The following is a 19919-nucleotide window of genomic DNA, read 5'->3' as shown; positions in this document are numbered from 1 at the left end:
CTAATTACGTTATACTATGGTGGTGGTTTTTGCCATACATTGACATGATTCAGCCACGGATGTACATGCGTCTCCCATCCTGAACCCATCCCATCGCTCTGGGTTGTCCCAGTGCACCAGTTTTGAGTGCCCTGTTTCATGCCTCGAACTTGGACTGGTCATCTGCTTCACATATGGTAATATACATGTTTCAATGCTATTCTCTCAAATCATCCCACCCTCACCTTCTCCCACAGAGTCCAAAAGCCTGTTCTTTATATCTGTGTCTCTTTTGCTGGCATGGACCACCAGATTCTTAACCACGGGCCACTAGGGAAGTCCTCAGTTTGCCTTTTTAATCTGCGGGCAAAAGACCAGATTATAGTTTGTTGTTAAATACTCTGTCAATTTCGTAGTTTCTCCCTAATCATTTTTTGTCCTAGTACTTAATGTAGAAAGTCAAGTCCTTGCATGCCACCATTTAGAGTAACAGTGACCTTGAAGTTGGTCTAGGCAGCCTCTGGAATAGCTTCCACCTTGTCATCAGTGCTCTTGTCATCAGCCTAAAGAGGACCACAGCTCTAAGGGAAAAGTGTATTGAAGACCCTGCCAGAATAGTGGAGGGCTGGAAAATGGGCTTTATTTAATGCACTTTCAGACCTGTCTACCTTGAAAGAGTATGGTGCTGGTCGTCATTGCGTCTGTCTCATTGAATGGAAGCCAAAGAAAGATTGCCACCAGAGGTGGATGTTTGTCTTCTCCTCTGCAGCTGCTCACTGTGAAATAATAATCAAATAAGGAAGGTGTGTGGTTGGATCGACTGCTGGCATGGCAGCTGGACACGTTCTCTGACCGTTGTTGCACCGTTGCTTAATCATTTGACCATAGATATCCCTATTACACTGTATTTAGGCACTAAATGCCCAAACTTGAAAGCAAAGAATGTTAGGGCTGACTTGTTGATCGTCCTGCCAAACCTGAATAATCCCACCTGCTGTTGAACCGGAGGCACTGCTGCCATTCAGTGCACAAGTGGTCAGACAGCGGGAGGAAAAAGCGATAAACCTGCCTGGCAATTTTATGTATGCTGTAACCTTTACTTTTAAAATCACCCAACAAGTTGATTCAAGAGCATGCCCACCCACATACATTCTCCATTTTGTATTGTCATTAAACTTTTAAAATTTTGAAGATTGCATTGGTTTCATCACTGGTGTTTCCCAGTGCTTCTTAGAAAAACAAAATTGAGGTTATCACAATGGCCTGTAGCTTTCTTAAAATATAAACCTATAAGTAAAGTTATAAATACATTTATATAAATATAAATTAAAATTCAAGTTTTAATGTTTTATTTTTACTTTTTTGGAGAGGGCTGGGGACTTTAAGGCTGGGGCTTCTCAGTAGTGATTATAAATTATGCTACTTTGTACTTTGTGCACACTGTAAAAGGAAGTATAGTGTTCTTAGATTATATTTCATTTCTTAAAATTTTAATACCCCTTTTTATAATTTGTAAGAAATGCACATTTTATTGTGTAAGTGTGTCGAATGAGACCTTCTTATGATATTTTAAGTATTCTGTAGCCAGGTCATATGATTAACTTCAATCATATGTATTGTATAGGTGTGAATGGATGAATTCGTGTTTACAAATACCAGTTTTCCCTCTGGATAATTTTTAGTGACTTACATCTCATGCCCTTTCATCTTTAAATTTGTCTTTGCAGAGTCCCCTTGACTGTTTTGATTTTGGTTAACAGTCTGTGAACAGGGCGGCATAATTTCCCTTTTATTTTCCACCATCATGAGATCAGTTCCTTTTGCATACCTTCTTGAGGACCTGAGGCAGAGCAGTCTCTAAAGAAGGGTGCCTGAAATAATACTTAGACTTGATAAGCTATTTTGTTCTCATTTCATTTCACTTCTTTAATGGCCTAGCTGCATGGCATAAAGCAGCCACACGCTGTTTAAAGAGATGCCACAAACTCAATCCAGTGTGTCCTCATGTGATGCTCTGCTTCTGAATGGACATGTGAGTGGCCAACGCTCTCATCTACTTTTCTTGATCTAAATAAAAACTACCTTTTTAGTAAAAAAAAAAAAAAACACATTTGGTAGATGCAGACTCTTGGGAATCTTAGTTTTTCAGTGAAGTACACTGTGGTTGATGCCACTTCAAAATGTGTTTTTTCCAGAGTCTTTTCCCCGAAAGCCACATTTGAATGAAGTAATTAATAGCGACTAGTAACCGAGACTTACTGAGTGGTTATTACGTGCCTGGTTTTGTGCTGAGCACCGTGTCCCACATCAACTGTATGGGGTAGAAGCTGTCATCAGTTCTGTTGTAGTAAGCAGACAGGCCATTAGAATTAAGCCATTTATTTGTCTGAGATGACACGGCTAGCCAGCGTTGGAGCTGACATTCAAGGCTATTGACTGACTCCAGAGCTCTTGTCTGTAATAGTAATACAGCCTTGAAACAAATGTAGTCGAGTAAGCCTAGCAAAGACTTATGTCCCTAGTGAGTTTAAATTAAGAAATATTGTGTTGAGCTTATGCCAAAATACTTGTTAAAAATACACAAAGTATGTAGTATTACAAGGCCCAAATTTAAGAACTGTTTAAACTGTGAGTTCTTGGAACATTTACTCAAGAATCTTTAACAGGAAAATCCTCAGTTACAAAGAACTCCCTATTTCAAAAACATTAAAAAATCTTAACTTTTTTAAAGGAAAATATAGGAGAAAGAGTTAGAAAATCAACACTCTCAAAACTGTCAGCGTTTTATTAGAGCTGTCAGAAGACTGCAACCATGGGAAAGCTCAATGGAATAAAATGTGTAATTTTTGTGAGGCTGTGATAGATGCTTCCGAGTCCTAGATAGGCCCTGCAAATAAATATAAGAAAGAGCAGAAGCGCTGAGACTGTTTGGAGCAAGCTTTCCTCCCTTCTGTCCAGCAAGCCAGCAGGTCAGAATTCTGAGAATTCGCAGATTTGGGGCATTTGGGGCTCATCCCCTTGTCTCCATAGTCATCATTTTTGCCAGTTCCTTTGACTTAGGACAGTTTCATACCATCTTCTAAGCAGCCTCCGTGTGCTGCCTGGAACCCTCAGCAAACCTATAATAAATGATCCTGACCTGGAGTCCTGGCTCTGTGCTCTTGTCGCCAGAAGTCAATGATGAAGCTGGAGGGGATGAAGAGCCTTCTTGCTCTTTCCTGACAACAAAGTTTTAGGTCCAGAAAAAATAAAGGGGCTAAGTAGTGAGTTAGAGAAGAAGAGAGCGAGAGAGGGGCAGTGGAAGCAGACCACTGGTGAGCAGAGGAACGGTTTTAACGCTAAATTCATATACAGCAGTTTGGACCTAGGAGCCTGGCTCCTTTGGGAATAACATTGCTCAGAAAGAGTAGCCAGCAGCAGCTGCAGCTGAGACTTCAGAAGAGAGAGGTTTTTCTTCTCCAAGAATGGGAGCATTGTGCAGATTGCTCTTCTGATTTTGAAAACACAGACCGCACGAGAACTTCACGAGTTTTCCTTCGCATAGAGGGTGAATTCTTAGCTCTTATGGAGTTAAGTCTTATTCTGGACCACTCATCTCTCATTCACGTGACCTTCTGTTGTCATGACATGACAGCCTCTTTCCTGCCACTGGGACTTTGCACTTGAGGTTCCCTCTTCCAGGAATGCTGTTCCCAAGGCCAGTCCCTTCTGTTTGGAGGTGACATTGTTCTTTCTTTAGACTATCCTACCAAATAGCCCATCACCAGACAACTGATCCCAGTATCCCTAAATTGCCTCTTTTATTCATTGCTGTATTCTCAGCTTCTAGAATAGTGCTTGGTATGTAGTAGAGTCCCTCTGTACAAGAGAATGCATGAATAGTGGGTGAATGAAAGAATGATGAAGTATAATTCACATTTTCTGTTTTCTGAGGCCAGCAGTCAGATGGGATTTGGTAGATAAAAATGATTACCTTTTGTTTTCCCAGACCAGTCATTCTTAAAAAGTCTGGTTCCCAAAGCCAACAGCGTGAAATCAGTAGCACCTAGGAACTGTTAGAGATGCAGATTCTCAGGCCCCACCTCAGAGATACCGAGTCGGAAGCTTGGGGTGGGGGTGGAGGGTGGGAGGCTGGCACCCCACGATCTGTGTTCTAGCAGGTTCTCCAGGTGACTGATGCTTGAGAACCCAGGTCTCGGATGCAGGGTCTGGCTAGGTCTATCCGATGACCTCTGTGCCCCCAGCCCTGGAGCAATGCTTGGTACAGAGTAAGCAGGAAATGTTTGTGGAAGGAGTTCATCTGTCTCCTCTGTTCGCAAGGCCCTCACCCCCTGCCTTGCACACTGAGGCACTGGGCACACAGCAGCTGTCGAGGAAGGGAGTGAGGGCCATTCAGAGGACCAGAGGGAGACTTCTGTGCTCTGTGCTGTAGACGTTACCAAATTTAGAATCCCGACTCACCCATCCCTCCTTCCTGTGGCCTCCCGAGCAGAAAGGGAAATTTCCAGCTGCTGCTAGATGCTCATTTGTTTCCATTTGACCCTTCGGTTCCTCTAGTGAGCCCAAGGGAGAGGGTGAGGAGAGGCTGGCTTGCCTCATTCACAGACCCAACTGCGGAGGAGAGCCCAGTCGCAGGGGTGGAGCCAGGCCAGCGCACTGGCGCCCCAAGGCGGCTCGAGGGGCGGGTCCTTGCTGCTCACAGACAGGCCCCTTGTTCCTATGCCAAGTATCGCTCTTGGCCCAAGAGATTACCAGCACAAGAGGGCCTTTCTTGGGGCTCTCAGCCTTGCTATTTTTACACTCGGACTTGCAGGCCCTGCTTCTGGGACAGAACTGCACACAGTGAAGTGGGCCACTTGGAAAGGACACCTGCACCTTTCCACACCTACCACTGAACCTCGTCTCCTTGAAGCACCTTCAGTAAGAGGCAGGGATGCAGTGATGACAGGACAGAAGACCATAGAGCTTCTTAGGTGTGAGATCCTGTAGGGAAGGGCGGAGGGCGAAACAGGTGGGATCTCAGCCTCCGCCGTGTGTCTGGGAGTGGAATTTGAAGCTCAGGCTTCTAACTGGAGAGGCTGCAGATGCACAGACCAGCTGAGGTGGCCTGAGTTTACTGGTTGCAGATTTAATGAGGGAGTAAAGGAGGGAGACTCCTATGCAAAGTCTGCAATGGCAGTGTCCTGGCATTGATGTACCCAGGCTGCAGGGTGGGTCTTGGGGGGCTCAGTTACCAGCTCTGTAACCCTGGTCAGGTCTGCAGGCCTCAGACTCGAAGCCATTGTGTTCTTTCTTTTGTCCCATCCCTATTTACTCACGTTCTGAATTCCCCCAAGCTGACTATAACTGATCTTACTCAGGTCTCTGAAAAAATAGCAGCCATTTCTACATAGGGACCTAGTTTACCCCTTGGCCTTAAACCAAACTGCTGTCCTCGCTGGCCTTAGATACGGGGTAACAATAGTGTATCCTTCATAAGGCCACAGGGGACACTCCATGAACTTCTGCAGTAAAGGAGCTGGGTAAGTCAGCCCACAGACTATGTCAGCATGGCTGTTACTTTTTACTCTTACTAACAGTGCTGTCATTACCAGCCCCTGAGAACCTCATGGCAGCATTAAGAGAACTTGGGTTTAAGCCTTAAAGCCTGGCTTCCTATCTTGGCTGCATCGTCCTTGCCTTCTGGTGGGATTGATGTGAGCTTTAACTGATCCCTGTTTTTTCAAGGAAAATCATACAAACAAGACCAATATTTAAAAGAGATAAAAATGGTGCTGCTATGGTCAAAAGGGGCTTCCCAGGTGGCGCTAGTGGTAAAGAACCTGCCTGCCAAAATGCAGGAGACATAAGAGATGTAGGTTCAGTCCTTGGGTCGGGAAGATCCCCTGGAGAAGGAGATGGCAACCCACTGCAGTATTCTTGCCTGGAGAATCCCATGGACAGAGGAGCCTAGTGGGCTACAGTCCGTGGGGTCACAAAGAGTCGGACACGACTAAAATGACTTCGTGTGCACAGTCAAAAGACTCTGGACAGGCCTGGAGTTCCACCTGCCAGCAACACTGTCCCTCCTCCTAATTTAATAACATTTGGAAACCGCTGACCTATTGAATAAGGTCCAGGGTACTTACTTAAATGTGCACATAGTTTTATATAGGAGAACTAAGCAAATTGGAGCTTTGAAGATTAAACAAAATAAAGTGTAATAGCACTGAGGCGCCTCAGAAAGCGCATTTCTTACTATTCCTTTGGAACCTATCAATGAAAAAAGAAACAAAATCTCAACTCCAGCCCAGAACTCTTCCCAGTTTATCATATCTTATTTCTTTTTGTCCACAAGAACATTCATATACACCATCAAAGGAAGTAGACCTTGCCCTTAACTAGAAGCTAGTTTTCCGGAGTACTCTGTGAAGTTGCTCAGTGTTATGAAATTGCACAGAAATGATTTCTTCAGAATTCCTCTTTTGCCAAGTGCCAAGTTCAATTCCCATCATTCGGGACTTTATTCACTTATTTCTCCCTCCTTCTCTCTTCGTTCTTCTTTCCTATCTTCCTTTCTTCTGTCTACCCCATCTGTCTATCCATCCATCTGCCATCTCTCCACCATTCATCCGGCTCATTGTTATTGAACACCTGCCATGCTAGGTGTTCGGAATAGGATGGTGAACATGACAGGGATGATGTCTGCCTGCCCTCACGGGACTTACATTCCTTACAACCAGTATAGGGTGATGTGGAGCGGATTCTATAAATGGTTCTGAGCTGCTAACTGCTAATTGTATTGTAAATGTTCCCACCTCACTTCCTCCATCATCATCTCATCATCAATTTTTAGCAATGAAATAACCCTCTTTTAGTTTTTATTCACCTGATGCGAAGACCTGACTCATTTGAAAAGACTCTGATGCTGGGAAAGATTGGGGGCAGGAGGAGAAGGGGACGACAGAGGATGAGATGGCTGGATGGCATCACCGACTCAATGGACATGGGTTTGGGTGGACTCTGGGAATTGGTGATAGACAGGGAGGCCTGACGTGCTGCGGTTCATGAGGTTGCAAAGAGTCGGACACGACTGAGTGACTGAACCGAACTGAATTTTTATTCCAACAAAATGTCAGCAGAAACTCAGCATTTAACCAAATATAAGTGACTAGGTCTGATTGAAGACAGAACAGCGCAATTCCTGCCCTGTAGCCCCAGGCCCCTCTCCATCACCCCAGACAGCCAAACTCAAAGGCTGCTGACCATGGTCTCTCTCCCTGGTCTGACATGATATCGCGTTGTTGTTCATCGTGGTATACAGCTATTCTACAAGCATGCTAGTGTCCCAGCTGCAGAGACAGCTAGGACATGTGTAAATTCAGGCCCTTGGACCTTAAAAACCACAGAAATGCTTACGAACACCCTCCTTTTGTTCTTTTATTAGTTTCCATCTTGAGCCTGTTGTCTGTGAGCTGCTAGAATTTGACAAGGGGACACCCTTGGTAGGGTTTTCTCCAACTGAATCCCAAGACCTGTGTATTTTTTCCCATCCTCGTTGAAATACTGACAATAAAACAACAGCAGAAACAGCCCTCCCACCCAGCCCCTAACAAGGAGACAAGACAGAGGAGTGTATGCACATATTTGTTTCGAGTGGTTTGTGAAAGATTTGGGTAACTTGAAATTATTTAATCATGCTTAATTTCCTGTAGGGGGAGGGGAAGTTTCCATCATAATTTGAGACAAGCGGCAGTTTTGCCTCTGACAGATTTAAATGAGAAAAGCAAATGCTGGGATGCCAAACACCCTCATGAATGCACATCTGTGCCGTCATCTTAATCAACTTCTTTGTTTGGCTTCTTTTTTTCATCTTGCGACGGTAGCAGTCTCAGTGACATGATGCGGTGACATTTGCACAGGGCAAGGCCAGCCTACTTTCTTTGAATTGCTGTTCTGGCTCCAGCCTCTTATGAATGACCACGTAGGAAAGGGCCTTTCCTTAGAATAAAGTGATCCCCAAACGTAGAGTGCAAACTGATTATGTTTTCCTACCTATGTATGTTCATCCAGCTGCTTGCAATTTCTCCATCATGCCTCTCACTCTATGGATTTCTTACTCTGCTTCCCCTTCTCTCCTCTCTTCTGTAGTACTTTAGCCCATTTTATAAGAAAGCCCAAAATGAGATATTTAAAAGCAAATAATTATGCAGTAAACTAATAAAATATTGATATGGTCCAGAGATGGCAGAAATTGCCCAGTAGATGTATTTTATTTGTCCCACCCCACCCCCCCCACACACACATACATATACACAGTGCCTAAAGAATTATTTTTTGAATTTAAAGGCCTTTGGACTTTGTACATGCTTACTGGTTTGCCTCATAGCTCAGTTGGTAAAGAATCCGCCTGCAATGCAGCAGACCCCGGTTCGATTCCTGGGTTGGGAAGATCCACTGGAGAAGGAATAGGCTACCCCCTCTAGTATTCTTGGGCTTCTCTTGTGGCTCAACTGGTAAAGAATCTGCCTGCAATGTGGGAGACCTGGGTTCTATCCCTGGGTTGGGCAGATCACCTGGAGAAGGGAAAGGCTATCCATTCCAATATTCTGGCCTGGAGAATTCCATGGACTGTGTAGTCCATGGGGTTGCAAGGAGTTGGACATGACTGAGCAGCTTTCACTTTCACCCGTTTGCCGCAGTCCCTGCCATTCTCTGTTGTGTTCCACACTACGCTCATTCCTGTATTTACATTACTGGTCTCTTTTTAGAGTTCCTTTTTGAATTCCGAGGCCTTATCAGTCTGTCTTCTTTGGGAAGCTTCTGTGTGCAGTTTGGAATTCCAGAGTGTTACAAAAGGCATGCTGCTTTAGATGTTTACCATCAAGTGGCAGGAGTTATTAAAGCAAAGTGCAGTACTCATAAATCCAGCAACTCATCCAGAAAGCAAAGAAAATAAGAATTGTATTCATTGCTGGATGTGTAATCCCAAACAGTAAATCTTACTACTTTACAAAGGGGTTCAGTAGATTTTGTGTGCAATCTTGCAAATTTTGTTTGAGTAGTTGATTCTGACTAATGGAGCGTTAGCCTGTTCATAGGGTCCTTGGAACTATAAAGTGATGAAAATGGGTCCTTTTACATCCATGTTATCAAGCGTCAACCTTCCAGTTCTTTCTTCCTTTCTGTATTCCCCCTCTTAGCATACTTGGTGTTTGTAGGATGGCTTTAGTTCTCATTTGGGCTATGGACACATCTGCCCATGGAATTCTGCTGACTATTGGAACTAAAACCAGAAGACGGTAGTTGTTTCTTCTTTTAATAAAACCCCTCTCTCTCTCTTTTTTTTTCTTCCATTTTCCAGCAGATATATGGAGTGACCACTCCTTTCAGACTGATCCAGATTTGCCACCTGGCTGGAAGAGAATCAGCGACATCGCTGGGACCTATTACTGGCACATACCAACAGGGACGACTCAGTGGGAACGCCCTGTCTCCATCCCAGCAGATCTTCAGGGTTCTAGGAAAGGGTCCCTTAGTTCTGTAACGTCATCTCCCACCCCAGAGAATGAGGTAAAATGGAGTATCTTTTTAATGGCTTAGTAGAGTGGATGTAACTTGTGATTTCTCTTTAGACTCATTGTTTCTGCCCCAACAGGTCATCAAGGTAAGCTTTCCAATTTTTACGCATGTTGCATTTGAAACCTCTGAAATGCTTCCTTTTCGTGAATAGTGTTAATATCATCTTTCAGGGATCTTTTTATTTTTTAATGGCTTTTGGTCTCTTTAAATACCATTTCAGGTACAGAAAGTAAGAGAGGCTGATTAATGAGAAGTGGTTAAGATTCCCTGGGGCTCACTGAGGCAGTACTTCACTCTGTAGGTGCCGCTTCACAGTGCTGGTTCCATAAAATATTTACACACGGAAGAACGTCTCTTGGCCTGACGTGTTATAATTACCGCACATCTTATTAATATCCTTGGGCTCATTTGATTGCAAGGAGAGAATGTCTGCAGGAATAACCCTTGAGAACCCTTAAATGCTTAATTTCTAATAAGAAATAAAAAAAGAGAATCTGTTTATTTAGCAGAAGTGACATTATTTTAGAAATAATTAGCAGCATAAATTTGTTCTATCCCTGAGGAAGAAATCTGATGTTTAAACAAAGAATTGAGGCATTAAAAAAATTCCATCATGATAGTTGTTAATACAGAAACTCCTGCAGTGAACCTTTGTGAATCCTGATAACAAAATATTCAAGAGAATTACAGTGGGAAAAGGTCACAGTTAAGTAATGGCTTTTTTTTTTTTTTTTTTTTTTGAGAAAAGAGGTTTGATTCCTGACACACAGGCATTTCTGCCTTTTCTCTGACCACAATCTTTTGTTCTTTAAACAACATATTTTCTTTTACTTTGAGGACATGGAAGGAATTTGAGCTGCATCTCTTACCCAAAAGCCTCTCTACATATTTGCTGCTATTATTGCCCTTCCTGTCTTTAAAAGTAAACAACATCTTCCATTATTTACTTACTTTTCTCTAAGAGGCAGGAAGACCTACATTCCAACCACATTCTTGCTGTTACTGGGCTTTAGCATCTCACTCACTCCACCTGGGCCTTAAACTCTCCATCTTTCAAGTAACGGTTAGGGCGAGCTATAACCCTCTGTTAATAGACTGGGGCTTCAGTTTGTTGGTGCGGGGCCCTGATGATCAGACACCTGCTTCAGTTCCACTGAGCTACTTAGGATTTCATTGCTTATCACTGGGCAATTTGGGTAATTTTTTTATTAGCATAATATTCCTACTCCCAGAGCAAATCCCATTCAGTCTTTTATTCACCTTGTGTGAAGTGTGCTGGGAGGTGGAGAGGAACCAACTCAGCCTACCAGGAAGTGGAGTCCTCCTCCATGCCAGCCCAGGTGTCTCTTGGCATTTCTCCCTGGACCTCAGCGCGGCTCCCAGGAACTGAGTGGGCCAGGACACCCTCGGGCCCTCAGTGAGACGCAGAGGTCCTCTTTCATCTTCACCTGCACTGCTTGGCTTCTCTGTTAGAGTCTCTCCAGCCCAGGACTTCACTCTCCTACTGCATCCCTTTGCCATCCTCACCTCCAGAGAGAGCCCTGCAAGCTGAGAATGCCAGGGTGGGAAGGGGGCATCTGGCACCAGTGTCCAGCCATCACAGACAGGGAAGCCGAGGCACAGAGAGGCCAGTGACCAGAAGCCACACTGGGTCTAGAACTCAGGGTTCCCAAATCCTCCTCAATTCCAGGCCAGAGTTCTCCTCACTTGGCTTCCCTGGCTCTGAGATTTCAGCCCACCTGCTTTCTCTTTGTCCAGAGGCGAGATGATCAGACTGACTTTGAGATACTGCTTTCTGTTCAGTGAGCCTCTCGTCTTCCGTATATGGAAGAAATGAAGTTTGTCTTGAAGCCCGCATCCTGAGGCTGAGGCGCTGGTGGGGTGAGGCCCAAGGTGGGCATCTCGGGGTTTAAGTGCCTCAGATTTTTTACCTCTTTGATGAACATGGAAGACTTTTGTTTTCATACTTTCTGCATAGAAGAACGCAGCACAGGTGGGCTGCTGACCCTGGGGAAGATGATCAGGCGGCAGAGTCCACATTCGCATCCCTGAGCCTCCTTCTGACATCCACTGTCACCTGCTCTGGCCCCGTCCTTGCCTGCTTCCCTCCCTTCCCCCTCACTGCCCAACCCCCTTCCCAGCTCAAACTGTGTCCCCCCCACCCAGTTCCTCTCCTGGAATTCAGTATTTCCTTCACATCTCCACTGCTCAGCCTCCCAGCGGCTATTCATGACTTATTGTAGCTTTCAGGATATTTTCATAAATGTCACTTCATTTGTTCTCTTCAAGACTCTTCATGTGGCAGAGAAGACGGCTATTCTGTTTCCCACTTAAGAGGTAACTGGGGCTCAGTGAACTGAGTAACTGGGTCAGGCTGGGCAGATGCCCAGTTCTCCATTCCAGATCCTGTGATCTGCCCCAGCACTGGGTGAATTTCCACCTTGAAGTTGGTTCTGTTCTACTCTTCTGTTGCCATCATGTTGGATAAAGTCTTATCCCTCCGAGACACATGTTAACAGATGTGTAGCTTTTTGACATTTCAGAGACAGGCTCATACCCAGCACCTTAATAGACCAGTGGGATGGATGTTCTTCAGATCAACCTTTTGGTTGTTAGCTCCATACACGTTTTTCCCTGTGCATAAGGCTATCCACAGAGTCAAAGAACCAAGCAGATATAAAAGGCAGTACATTGAAATCCTAGGGGCAGAGGGATAAGCAGGTAGCAGAGAGGAGAGGTTGGGGAAGACCCAGCCTTCCACGTTCCAAGGTCCTGCAGGTGCTGACAAGGGTATTAAAGCAGAGGCGCTAAGGGAGGTCGAGTATTTACAGCACCAGCTTCACGGCTTATCTCCTAAAACCCTATGCATCTGTACGGTAGTTGTCGTTCCTTTTTTATATTTGACAACCCACATGGAGAGGCGAGGGAGCTTACCCAGAATCACACACCTACTCCCTGGTGGAGTCAAGCCTGAGTGGAGGTGTGCTGGCCCCTGCCCTCACCCCAGGCTTCACTCTGTGTTTATCAGGGGCTTTGGAGAGCCTTGGATGTCTTCATCTCCCTCCAGGGGAGGGTGGTGACATATGCAGAGCCTTCTAGAAAATGACTGCTTTTCATAACAGTCATAACAACAACAGTGTTGTTGTTCAGTTGCTCAGTCATGTCTGACTCTTTGCGACCCCATGAACTGCAGCATGCTAGGCTTCCTCGTCCTTCACTATCTCCTGGAGTCGGCTCAAATTCACGTCCATTGAGTCGGTGATGCCACCCAACCATCTCATCCTCTGTCATCCGCTTCTGCTCCTGCCTTATGTCTTTCCCAACCTCAGGGTCTTTTCCAATGAGTCGGCTCTTCGCATCAGGTGGCCAAAGTATTAGAGCTTCAGTTTCAGCGTCAGTCCTTCCAGTGAATATTCAGGGTTGATTTCCTTTAGGATTGACTGGTGTGATTGCCTTGCTGTGTGAGGGACTCTCAAGAGCCTTCTCCAACACCACAGTTCAAAGGCATCAATTCTTTGGTACTCAGCCGCAGGTGTTAATAACAGTTGAGAAAAAAGTGATTATTTCTCTAATGCCATTTCTTTGATCCCTAAATAGAATCTATTTTGACTAATTTGGAAACATGAGAGAAAGCAAAATGTTAAGGGCGAGAAGAAACTTGTAATACGTCGTGTTAGAAACGCATATTTTTATACAGCTTTTTCCTGAGCTGGCTTTAAAAAAAAAGTAAGTGCCAAATCTGTTGACTAAGCTTCACAAAAGTCTAGGACTGAAGGCTTCCTTACAGTTTGAAAATTGTACATTTCACATTCCAAAGTTCACCAGGGAAGTGTTGAGCGCAACGCATAGTGTTTCCTCTGCAGACGCCAGCAGTATTTTTGCAAGTTTATAAACTGGACGGGAAGCACTTGCCGCTGAAATTTGGCCCAGAGACAGTCTCCCCCTAATCCATCAGTTTGTTCCAAATTACTTAGATGTTGCGTCTTAGAGAGAAGAGGGAGCTCCACAAAATATTTTAACGAGTAACTGTTGGCCCGTGAGCAAGTCTTGCTTAGAATCTTCCCAGATGAAGGAGTTTCCCAGTTCCTTAAGAATAAGGGCAAGGAGGGGAAAAGTGGCTCCAGAGCAAGGGGAGGTCTAGTTGTTTCTCAGGACCTCTTTGTGATCATAGTTTACTCTGTTCTTGCTGCATCGCTCCTGGAGCCTGGGAGGGGCCTGTGCAGCTAAGTCCCTAGGAGAACACTTTCCGAGCATTGCATTAGAACCTGAGGATTTTCATGTACATTGAGAAATAAGACAGCAACATTAAGGGGCCGGTCTGTCATCATTTTCCTGAACCAAGTTCTTGACCTGCTCACGGAGTCTTAATATTTCAGAACTGGCAGGAACCTTCGAAAAGGGACTAGTGAATGCTACAGCAGTATTTCTCAGCCCACTGAACCAAGGATTGTGGCCAGGGTAACCTCTGGGCTTGCAGAACATGCTGATTCCTTGTTCTTACCCTAGGCTACTGAGCTAGACTCTGTAAGGGTGAGGCCTGAGAGTCTGCCTTTATCATATGCTTTTGCCCCACCCCCAAAACGAGGGGTGCTTCCCTGGTGGCTCAGATGGTAAAGAATCTGCCTGTAATGCAGGAGACCCAGGTTCGATCCCTGGGTTGTGAAGATCCCCCGGAGAAGGGAATGGTTCCATTATTCTTGTCTGGAGAATTCCATGGACAGAGGAACCTGGCAAGCTATAGTCCGTGGTGTTTCAAAGAGTTAAACACAACTGAACAACTTGCACTTTTCCAAAAAAGGAAAAAAAAAAAAAATCATATGCTTTCCAGGAAATTATATGCCGAGGGATTACCAAAGCCAGTCTTCTAGCGAATCTAGTCTGTTTTTATTTATGTGTCACTTCTGCTTAAATACTTTGGCCTCGTCTTAGCATCTCCTGGGAATCATTGCTCTCATTTGCCTGCTTTCTGAGCCCTTTGATCTTCATTGCATTGTGTCTCTTTGTAGTATTCTTACTTGAGGCACGTGAGCCTCCCTTTTTGGGGGATTGGGACCTGCCCCCCTCGTCATGCATCCTCAGCACTTGGCACAGTGCCTGGTATGTGGCAATGTTCATTAAATATTTGCTGAATGAAGGAATAAACTGGCTTCATACCGGGAGGGAGCTCTTCGCTGACTTACTGTAGCCACAGAGCCGGCACTAGAGCCTCAGCTCTCCTGATTTTTCCCTAGTTTATAGTTTCTAAATTGTGCTGCTGCTCACACAGACTAATTTAATTCCACAAGCATTTGTCAATCTGTTTTCTAGTTAGATTTTTTTTAAAACTGCTTTGTATTATGTTTGCATGACAAACCATAACTGTTCTTTTGATAGTGTTGCATCCAACAAAACATAGAAAGCAGTTTTAAAAGAAGGAAAAAATAAACCCATGTACATGGACACAGTGCTCATTAACGCTGTCTGGCCTATTCAGAATTCCAGAAGTCCAGGTGCTCTGCCATTTATGGTCAAGGCCATGGCTCAAATCTTGACAGAAGAGGATTATAAAGCATAATTGATAAAGCTCTGTAGTCCCTGGGCTCTCAAACATTTTATTCTTACAAATGCCTTTATTTATTTTCTCCGTGGCAAGAGTAGAGGACAGTGCTGTTTCCTGGGCAGCTTCGGGCAGCCAGCCCCTGAGCCAAGGGCTCACATTCTTGACCTCATGGCATCCACACGCCGGTGGGAAGTGTCTCTAGCCCTGTCTGATATGCAGGGCACTGAGTTCACAGAGCAGTGAGGGCAGAGGCAGGGTTTGAACTCGAGCTTCCCAGACGGCTGTGTTGACTTCATAGCTTCCGAAGAGCATGCAGCAGTGATGTGATCGTGGCTTCGTCAAGACCACTGTGGGATGTTCATGTGCTTCCCTGTCTGCCCAGCTGTCAGCGGGCTCAGCCCTTCACTCTTGCTCTCCAGTTTGCACGTTGATACCACTTCATAGAGACATTCATAGCACCTCCAGGGACTTTCTCACCCCCTTGGACCCCATCCTCAGGAGAACTCTGTTGACGGTGTCAAAGGACCAACTCTTAGTTTTCTTTCAGCAGAAGGACAGTGCATCATCTTTGTTTGATTTGAGGAACTGTTTTCTAAGATCCCAGAAGAGAAATCTAGAAGAAGAAAACTCTCAGTAGTCGAAGTTATACAGTCAGATTCCCTTAAGAGGTCATGAAGGGCACCATGCTGAAAGGTCTTGAAGGGTCACAGCAGGTGCCATGCCCCAGGTGCTGGGTGAGTCCCCCAGAGCTAGGATTTTGGGGCTCACTCAGACCTGAGCATGATCACCGTAATCAGGATAAGGGCTGCTGCAGCCTGGCCAGGGTCACGGCAAGCACCCGGAGAGTATGTGCCCACCGTAATACTGACACCAGCATCTCTCAGCTGTGCAAGGCTTTTTAGCTGCATTGCCTGAGAGATGATCCATTAGAGGCTGTTGCTCACCGACGATGGTCTCTGTTCTCCCTTTATCTCTATCCTGTGTCTGTCTTCCTAGGTTACTCCACCTGCCTTTTCCTTTCTTTGTCTTTCTCTTTTCTTTCATCCCTCACTCCTATCACCCAAACTACAGACTTTCTGTAGAACCCAAGCATCTCTGTTGGTTTCTTTTTTCTTTACACTACTAGCTAAAATGTTGTATTCTCTCTTAATTAAAAAAATAGATGAATAGACGATATCGTTCTTAAAATTTAAGACAAGTTGTTTTTGTCCTTCATTGCCCTTGATTTTAAAAAAGAAAAATTACAATCACTTATGTGAAGGAGAACATTTCTCATCTTCATTGTCAGTGAAAATTTTAAATTTAGGAGGGAAAAAAAGACTCTGTCTTGTTCGTGGTAAATAACACTAGTTTCCATTTTTCTTTGCTTGAGTTCTGTGCTAAAGGGTTTATTTAGGAATACTTATATGTTATTTTAAGATTTTGCAAAATCACTGTATATCACCTTTGTTTATTTAAATCTGTAAAATGTGATTGTTGGAAGTTTGCCCACTGACTCATGTCTCCGTAGCATGAGAGCTGAATTCATACAGTCTTAGAAGCATAAACAACTTTTACTTTACAGGAACTCCTGCATCCAAAGAGTAAATATATATATATAAAATTTAAACACACACGTACAGAGAAATGTTTGATTAAATGCCAGAGCCTTTTCTGAATACTTGTTTTTAAAAATGCTCTTCTTTCACTCTCTATAATCCCAACACAGTGTTTTTTGAATATGATTTCTGATTTCAGATTACTTTTGTCAGACACACGCCTTTTTAAAAAATTTCTTCACAAGAATGCAGTTAGGGAGGACACAAAACCCCACATCCATTTTAGGGGGTTCACAGTACTCTTGCCTGGAAAATCCCATGGACGGAGGAGCATGGTGGGCTGCAGTCCATGAAGGTCGCTAAGAGTCTGACACGACTGAGCGACTTCACTTTCACTTTTCACTTTCATGCATTGGAGAAGGAAATGGCAACCCACTCCAGTGTTCTTGCCTGGAGAATCCCAGGGACGGAGGAGCCATCCCTGGTGGGCTGCCATCTGTGGGGTCGCACAGAGTCGGACACGACTGAAGCGACTTAGCAGCAGCAGCAGGTCTCCCCAACTGACAGGTTGAAGATTTTCCTGTAATATTTTCTCCTTAGTGAAAACCGAATACTTTTTGGAGGATGGAGGGAGGAAAGAGGTGAGGGGCTGGACAACTTTCCTGTTCTGTGCTCGGTAAAAGAGATCATTTTAAAAAATAAATAGACCCAGTGGTCTAAGTTTGAAAAACTGCAGGTCAGCTGCCTAATCCAGAAAGGAAAGCAGCAGTGACGCCAGCTGTGCAGTGATGATAGATCCAAATTTGCAATGATTTTGCCCTCAGAGAGGCCTTCAGAGCCAGATAAATGCATTTGTCAACACCTGGGACGTTTGAACTCAGCCACTTCTGTTCTGAGTGGCTTTGAAACTTGTATTCATTGTGTGCCGAAGCTATGGGTCAATATTACCATCTCACTTTCAAAGAACTTTAGTTGAAAAGTTACTTAGTGGAAGAGTTCCTCCTGTTGACTTATTCAAGAAAAGAGATCTGCCTGACAAATCAATGGAACAAGTTCGTGAGAGTGTACCTGGGTGTCTTATTAGTATCATTTAATTCCCCAAACGTCACATAAAAAATATTTGAATATTCAGTTAATGGAGTAGAAAGAAAAAAGATGGTCCCATGTTATCCGAGGTGAATAAAAGAAGGAGTTGTTTAGATTCTAGGTCTATTACAAGAGGTTTGCCAACAAGGAAAGGCTTCACACTTTGTCCTGTAACTATGCTTGCTGCTGCTGCTGCTAAGTCGTTTCAGTTGTGTACGACTCTGTGCGACCCCATAGACGGCAGCCCACCAGGCTCCCCTGTCCCTGGGATTCTCCAGGCAAGAACACTGGAGTGGGGTGCCATTGCCTTCTCCAATAACTATGCTTCAGAAAGCATTTTGTGACTGAATATTAATTTGCGAAGAGGCTTGGGTGCCAAGGAAGTAGACCTTTGTATGAATGAGGGGAATTTACATTAGATTGTCTAGACTCTTTTTTATTAGATTAAATCTCAGCGAGATGAGGTCAGGCAGGGTGCCTTACCCTCCTTTATTATTGTTTTTTTCCTGAAGTGGAGATAATTTGGCCCCTAGTTTTGTTATGCCCCTAGCGATGGACACTCCCCAGTTTTCAACCAGCTCATTGACCAGCATACCTCAAGAAAACAGTTCTTTTGGTTAATAGGAGAGAAAAACTTTATGGAATTAGGTGTGCTAGGCCTTTAATACTTGGATGCATATTGTGTGCTTTTAAGACCACATGTAGATAGTAACTTCCCTGTCTGGTAATAACGTTCAGCCATTTGTCTTGGTAAGTAATTAAAGCACCCTCCTGCCCTCCTACCCTGGGCCTCTAGTGACGATGTGGATCTAGGGAGAGCAAGCTACGTGTTGCTGTTAGAGTGAATTTGTTCCCTAACCCATCCCCGTGAATATCAATGCTAACAACAGTGTCTTGTGTGTGTGTTTTCTTTTCTTTCCTTTTCTTCCCTTTTATTATTTTCTTTTCTTTTTTTTTTTTAAATCAATGTGCTTTTTCCTATGTGAATAATTGTATGTCTAGAAACAGCCATGGAGTGATTTTGCTGTTCTGAATGGGGGAAAGATTAATAGTGACATTTGGAAGGCAAGTATATTGTCAGATTTTAGCTCATTCAATATTTTGTCCTTTTTGCATGGCTGTGGCTGCATCTTCTTTGTGAACATCATGCATTCTGCAGGGACGGACTGAGGGGCTTCTGGCTCAGGCGGTGGGGCTCACACATGTTGCTTTTTTTGATGTCTCCCATTGTGAATGACTTCAGGCTGGTCGCCCCAGGCTCCTGTTGTCTCGTAAGAACCGGCATTTGCACCGAGCCAGCATCAGCAGCCCACGCATGCCTTTTTTTCTGCCTGAGCTCACGTACACTCTCTGCCTCGCGCTGGGAGGATTTCTCTCCCCTCTAATATCTGAGGCCGTGTCCTAGGTCTCTGCCTTTGTGCATTAACAGGGATCTCATTTCCTCTAGGATTTGCACGCGGCCACAGTCAACCCGGACCCCAGTTTAAAAGAGTTTGAAGGAGCCACCCTGCGCTATGCATCCTTGAAACTCAGGTAGGGCATTGGATGTACCTGCCAGAAGGTGTAGCTTTGTGCAGCTGGAGATTGCAATAGAATCCTAAGTCCCATTTTCTGTTTTTCTTTCTAGAAATGCTCCACATGCCGATGATGATGATTCTTGTAGTATCAACAGTGACCCAGAAGCTAAGGTTTGTAAGAAATGTGCTTTTAGTGACCAGGTTATAGTCTTGCATCAGAATAATGACTTTGGATAATGGCCCAGTTTTTACAAACTATCAACCCAGACCCACTTAATAAGCAATTATCCCTGAGTCCTCTCTCATTGCTAATCTCCCTAACACTTAAAGTAAATCCTTTCAGCCAAGTTGGGTTTGGGAGGGTTTCTGTAATCATCACAACTCTGCTTGTATCTCACTCCATCAGTTCTTTGTGCAACACGATAAAATTATTGTTTGAACAGGTGGGCTTCAGAAGCCTTTGAAGAAAAGCCAGGCTCTACCCTGTAATGCAGTGGAAGGGGAATTGAACAGGTGCTGTGGACCTCTCACGCCCATCTCCTCCAGGGCAGCTCATACATGTGCACAGTGAAAGCTCCTTGCCATCCCTGTCGTAAAAACTGGACTGTTTTATGGTGGAAAGTGAGAGTGAACTTTTGCTCTGGACTTCTGGTGCTGGGTATGAGCTGTTCCAGTTGTACATTGATCCCTGAGAATCAG

General features: G+C 44.5%; 1 protein-coding gene across 18 annotated transcripts in view; it reads left to right on the top strand.

Moving 5' to 3' along the window:
* APBB2 (amyloid beta precursor protein binding family B member 2) overlaps window positions 1–19919 on the top strand; it is a 384026-nt gene that overhangs the window by 250852 nt on the left and 113255 nt on the right. For 11 of the 18 annotated variants that reach the window (XM_059887472.1, XM_059887475.1, XM_059887478.1 and 8 more), the window contains 4 exon segments: window positions 9323–9531; window positions 18706–18768; window positions 19151–19236; window positions 19331–19391. In XM_059887472.1, coding sequence (XP_059743455.1) covers window positions 9323–9531; window positions 18706–18768; window positions 19151–19236; window positions 19331–19391 — 419 coding nt within the window. 18 annotated transcript variants of the gene reach the window in all.

This window comes from Bos taurus, chromosome 6 (assembly GCF_002263795.3).
Source record: "Bos taurus isolate L1 Dominette 01449 registration number 42190680 breed Hereford chromosome 6, ARS-UCD2.0, whole genome shotgun sequence".
In the NCBI taxonomy this organism is placed as follows: Eukaryota; Metazoa; Chordata; class Mammalia; order Artiodactyla; family Bovidae; genus Bos; species Bos taurus.
The sequence above is the reverse complement of the archived record's forward strand: the minus strand, read 5'-3'. Positions and strand labels throughout refer to the sequence as shown.